The 5,740-nt window shown below is 57.1% G+C and overlaps 2 protein-coding genes across 2 annotated transcripts; both read left to right on the plus strand.

Annotated features, from left to right (window-relative positions):
- Window positions 1–5: 5 nt before the first annotated feature.
- SDRG_08201 (hypothetical protein) lies at window positions 6–460 on the plus strand (the record flags this gene model as incomplete). The annotated part of the gene is made up of 2 exons (XM_008614071.1): window positions 6–416; window positions 443–460. 2 exons carry the CDS (start codon window positions 6–8, stop codon window positions 458–460), a joined length of 429 nt encoding a protein of 142 aa, XP_008612293.1.
- A 1,702-nt stretch (window positions 461–2,162) lies between these two features.
- On the plus strand, window positions 2,163–3,662 carry SDRG_08202 (hypothetical protein). The gene has a single exon (XM_008614072.1). It carries the CDS (start codon window positions 2,184–2,186, stop codon window positions 3,636–3,638), a length of 1,455 nt encoding a protein of 484 aa, XP_008612294.1. The 5' UTR covers window positions 2,163–2,183; the 3' UTR covers window positions 3,639–3,662.
- Window positions 3,663–5,740: the final 2,078 nt, after the last annotated feature.

The following is a 5,740-nucleotide window of genomic DNA, read 5'->3' on the forward strand; positions in this document are numbered from 1 at the left end:
GGCCCATGCCGACATTTGAAACGACGACCGCGGTGCAGCGGGCCGGTGACGAAAACAAGACGCATCAGTCGATCCGAATCGAGGCCGTGATTACCAGCAAGGAGATCAAGCTTGGGCAAGACGCCGCGGAGGCAACTGTCAGTAAGAGCAAGCTCAAGGACGACGGAGTGGGCACGCGTGTTCTGGAAGAGACCACGACGGCAGTGCCCGCGATCATCACGGGCAAGGACGACGGCCTTGGGCAAGACGGCCCCAAGGACGTGGTTGTCAAGGAAGAGCCCACGACCAGGCGTGGGCTGGGCAATCAGCAGAAGGCGCTGTCCATGATGGTCAAGGACAAGAGCAGTGAGCCCCACGACGAGCCAGGCAAGGAAGGCGATGGGCACCGAGACCCTACAATGAAGAGCTCCCAAGCGGTCAGCAGGACGACAAGAGCGGATAGTGCCTCGTCGCTGGGTGACGCGGGGCAACAGCAGGACGCGACTACCCTAACGGCGATCTGGGCAAGCAAGGAAGGCACGGCGAGGCCGGCAGCGACGAGCCAAGGCGGTGCGGGGCACCACGAACATGAAGGTCTCCCTCCGCTGGGCAAGTTGCGCAAGGCGGGTTTGAGCGCGACAGCGTGCGCTGTGTGCGAGAACTCGACGCTGGGCACGCAGCGAGCGAGCCATGGGACGACGGACGAGCAAGTCAGGCATGTCACTGCTCCGGATCGAGCCATCGACGACGCTCGTCGAAGTAACGACGGCGAGACCTGCGGCACGGTTTTGCCAGGGCAGGGACATGACGGCGTTCCCGCGGATGGTCATGACCGGGAGTCGGGTGGCAAGGGTGCCGCTGACGAGGACGACGGCAGGCCGCTTCCAAGGACGACTCTTGGTCTCGGAATGGCCACGCGCAACGGCTGTAGCGCGGCGCCCAGGACCTCGGTTGGCGGTGGTGACAGTCAAGACCGACACGCTTCGATGGCGCCCCACGTTTTTGCGCCGGACATGTTGTATGGCCGCCGTGGGCATTGTCGTGAGGCGCCAATCGCCTTTTGGGCCAAGACCTCGCCAAGTGGCCAAGGAAGGTTCGAGGGCCCTCTCACGACCTTCAAGATTGAAGGATTCCCCTGCTGGATGGACGCGTGCCGACCAAAGACCCGCGCAACGTGGCGTCCCGGCGGTGCATCGGCGTGACACACCGACCCCTCAAGGCATTCGAGCCAATCCAAGGCCAGACAGCTGTCTGGTAATAGTGCCGCCTTTTGGCAGGCTGTAGACGTAGACAATTGACGTCAATCACATCCCTTTTTACGACTGGAGACGACTGAGCTACATCCGACCGTGGACCCGTGTTCGGGCTTCACGACACCATAGATGTGTTGGCTGATGAGGTTTGTTACCCTGGGTCTGGATATGCTTGTGAATGTGAGCTTATGTTGTGGCTCATAATCAGTATCATCGATCTCGCACGCCCGGGTTGCCCGGGACGTGTCCGAGGATGTATAGTACTGGATGCATCCATGCCAAAACGCCAAGTTACCGGTACACTGTAGAAGTTACTCGGCTGGTTGCGCGTTGGGCACGGCAGATCAATGTAATGCACTCTTCGTTCGCTACAGCTAATTGTTTGACGGAGCTCCGACGATTCCTCAAACGTGCATGTCGGCGTAGGCAGCGATGCGTTTACCGAGCAGCCACACCAAGTACAGTGTGCTATTGCCTGTTTGCTGTGACCGATTCCGCTCCTGGCAACAACCAGAACGTGAAACACCAGACTGAGGGAGGCCGTACTTCCTAAACACCGGCTAGTGTACTACACAGCAGAACGGAAAGTGGCAACTAAGCTACGTCTACGGACTGCTGCCAAAGACTGTACAGTCTCATCAACGGGCTTCTCCCGTAGGACTAAACATGCAAACACACATCGCCTTGTCCCAGTCTAGTGGTGTTGGCGTGGGCTAGGCTCACACCGAGTGACCCACCACTGTATGCGACCAACGGTCACATTGCACAGCCCCAATCCAGCAGCTACCCACCCCACTCTGTTCGAGACGTGCGCCAGAACCAGACTTTCCACCACCATGCAAGCTACTTGGTTGGGTACTCGAGTTGGTGGTCAGCGCTCACCCGACTCCAGCTTTCAAATGAGACGCCATTTTCCTTTTGCAGCTTCTCGCTTGCGATCACAACGTTCGTATGGCGACAACGTCTCCAGAACCAAAGCGTGCGCGCGTCGAGGCGGCGCCGTGGCTGCTGCCGCACGTCGTGCTGCAGGTGGTCCATTATCTTGCCGATGCTGATGCCGCCAACGCGTTTCTCCACGCGGTGCCGCCCGGCGCCCGTGACGAGTCGCTTGATGCGCTCGCAACCCTCTTTACCGAGGGTGTCGACTTCTGGCCAAAGACTTTTCTCGACGATGTTTTGAGAACGAAGGACCCGTCGACAGTGATCAAGGCGCTACCAGCGCTCCGCATCCTCGACATTTGCGAAAATGACGCCCGCGGCGTCAGCCTTTGCCGAGCCACGCCGCCGGTGCCGACGGTCGATGTCAACGTCATCGTCTCCAGCACAAACCTGTGTGACCTTCGATCCATTCTGGGTGGCTGGGTCGCCAACATCACCGATCTAGACGTTGATAGCTATGCCCAGCCGCTCAACCTACAAGGTCTGCAGCGATCGCTCGCCGAGTGTACAAGGCTCAAGACGATCACCATGTCGTGGCGAAACCCCATGTTCATGGACCAAGACGAGCTGGACATCCTCCTGGTGGCCATTACCGAGTCGTGTCCGCGCATCGCGGTTGTGTCGCTCACGGCACCCAACTTCACCGTCTTGGAGGACAGCGAGTGCCTTCTCGAGTTGCTCGCACGACCAAGTGTGACGCAGTTCAGGCTGACGGGGTGTGCTGTGGCAGCGACCGCGACCGAGGATTTGGTGCACGGACTGCGTTCGCTGCCGTCGTTCGAATCCGTCCGCCTCGAATGCACCGGCCGTAGCATTTCGATGTTGCGCCCGTCAGCGCCACGGCCGTCCCGGAACTTGCCGATCTTGGATATTGACGCCAGCAGCGTCGTCCAGGACACCAGTGTATGGGACGAAGCGATGTGTCTCGCTTTCCCAACAGTGCTGCGGACGTTCAAGGTGTACAATGCGCGGATGGCCGACTTTCCGCAGCTGCCGGAGCTCCGCAACCTCACCTTGAGCAACGTCGAGCTGACGAGCAACGCTGTGGCGTCTCTCTGCGCGCTGCTGGCGACGACGACAACGCTCACAACCCTCTTGTTTATGACGCCGAGCGACTTTACGCAAAACGTCGACGCGGTCCTGGCCGCTCTGCCGCGCTGGCTGAGTCGCCAACGACACGCGTGCAACGTGCACCTTGACGTCCCAACGGCAAACGCGGGGGTGGTCGCCGCCATTGTGGAGAAAACGCGCAGCTCGCACGGGGTCCACTTGGAGGTGTTCAACGACATTAATCTCGCAGCGAGCAAGCGCGTCGTGACGGCCCTTGGCGCGACGTCGCAAATGTCGGTGTGGCTATTGAGCCGGAGGAACATGCAAGATGACGAGCTCAAGGCACTTGCCAAGATGCACAACGTGTACTACGAAGGAAGCTACTTCGTCTCGCCACGCCCGACGCCGACGCAGTAGTCATATGCACTTCACCAATGATCAAGCATTGAGTTGTCTTCTTCGACTCGTCTCTTTTAGCAACACAAATTTGGAAAAATCAGCACCAACTTGCACGCCGGTGTAGAACATCTATCTATCAATCTATCAATCTATCTATCTATCTATATATCTATCTATCTATCTATCTATCTATCTATCTATCTATCTATCTATCTATCTATCTATCTATCTATCTATATATATATCCACCTGACAGAAGCTTGGATACAACGCGTCGTGCCTTAAGGTTACCGTACGTTGTTCGGATATTAATGGTAGGAACCCCTGGTTACTCCAGCCCACAGGAGATTAACCTACTGGGGCGCATGCGGCGCACGTCGTCTGCCGTGCTAAACAAAAATCACACCTCGGGGTAACAGGCGTCGTTGCGGTGCCTCCATGGGGTATAGCCGACGTGTTGAAAGGACCATTCAATGTCTTTGGACACTCGGCGATATTTGTACCTGAACGCAGAACTGGTTTTGCAGCTCTGTCGCGTCGTTGATTGAACCCATCCACAGTGATTTTTACGTCGGATGCGAGCTCGCGAATCAAGGTCATCCGATGCTCCTCGTACATGCACGGGAATGGGCGCCGACCTCGAACACCCGGGAAACAACTCAGGGAAACTATGGCATTGAAGCTACGCGATTGGATACTCGAGGATGGGCAAGAGATCGCAAGTGGACCGAGATGAATTGTGTGGTTGCTTGGGAATCCCTTGCTACAGCCGAAGAGGTATCTGGACAGAGCTTGTTTGTTTGCACGCGTTCGAGTGCGGCGAAGACCGAGCATCTGCGCTCGGTGCTAGATCTCGGCACAGCTACAGTTGTTGAAATGAGTTATTAACATGCAATTATATAGTGAAGATGGTGGACTTCCTAGAGCGCTCGTGAGGTTTGGCCGGTACGTCAAGCTGAGGGCGCTTGGTCGGGGCTCAGGATTGAGTGGGGAATGAGGTAGCGAGCACACCAAGGATCGGCGCGTAGGGCATGGAGCGACTCATCAAGCGAAGGCACCACGGCGCGGCGGGCCAAGTGTCGGATATGCAGTCGCGTGATAGTAGCGGCTTTGATCGCGAGCGCATCAGCGGGAAGGGGCGTCAATGTCGTGCGAAACACGCGGTTGTTACGTTCAAGCCAAAGACTGTACCAAACGCAAGCGCGCAGGATCGGCCAGAGGGCACGGATGATCGGCTTGTGGGCTGAGAACGGTAGAGCGACGGCGTCGTAAAGAAAGCCACCGACCGACGTCGGGAGTTGCAGCTTCAAGATATCGGCACAGCTACAGTCGTTGAATATCCTCGCAGCTTCCCAGGTGCAACTGCGACAGAACCAGATTGCGTCAAGGCTACTCGATACGGTAGCCGGTGATCAGCGTTCGCTAGAGCAGCAGCCACTTTGCCCTTTGCATTTTCGGGCGTTGTACGACATTGCAGTGACCACCAAGTTCAACCTGAATGACGTCGACAACCACCGAACCAAAGCGCACGCGGGTCGAGGCGGCCCAGGGGCTGCTGCCGCACGTTGTGCTACCGCACGTCGTGCTGCAGGTGGTTCATTATCTCGATGAAGCCAGCGCCGTTCTGGTCTTTCTTCGCGCCGTCGTTTATCGGTCGTCGTCGCTCCCAGCCAAACGAGAGCAGCGTGTACTACCGGTACCGACACATCTATCGAAGTAGAATCCTCCCATTTCACAGGTCACCGCCGACATCATAATGGGCCTCCTTGGCAGGCGTTGAAATGCAATGCTGTGCAGTCAGTTGTGGCATTTATGGCACTGGCCTAGACTACATCAAGCAGCCTCTCGTCTTCTTCGGGCATCCATGATCCCTTCTTGGCAAAGGGAGACTCGGCGTCCCACTGGTGTCGCCATTTGTATCATGAGGCGCGGAAATGCCTGCTTCCACTTCATGAGATTGGGTCCGAAAGTTTGAGATACGTCAGCTACGCTGCAGGGCGAAGGGGAGTTAATTCCATCAACGCTATCGGTTCTGCAGCTTATACCATGCACCTCTAGCACAATAACGTCTGCGGTTTACTTGGGGCGAGCTGTTTAAACGCGTTATACCTTCAACCTTC

Source organism: Saprolegnia diclina (genome assembly GCF_000281045.1).
Source record: "Saprolegnia diclina VS20 unplaced genomic scaffold supercont1.24, whole genome shotgun sequence".
NCBI lineage: Eukaryota > Oomycota > Saprolegniomycetes > Saprolegniales > Saprolegniaceae > Saprolegnia > Saprolegnia diclina.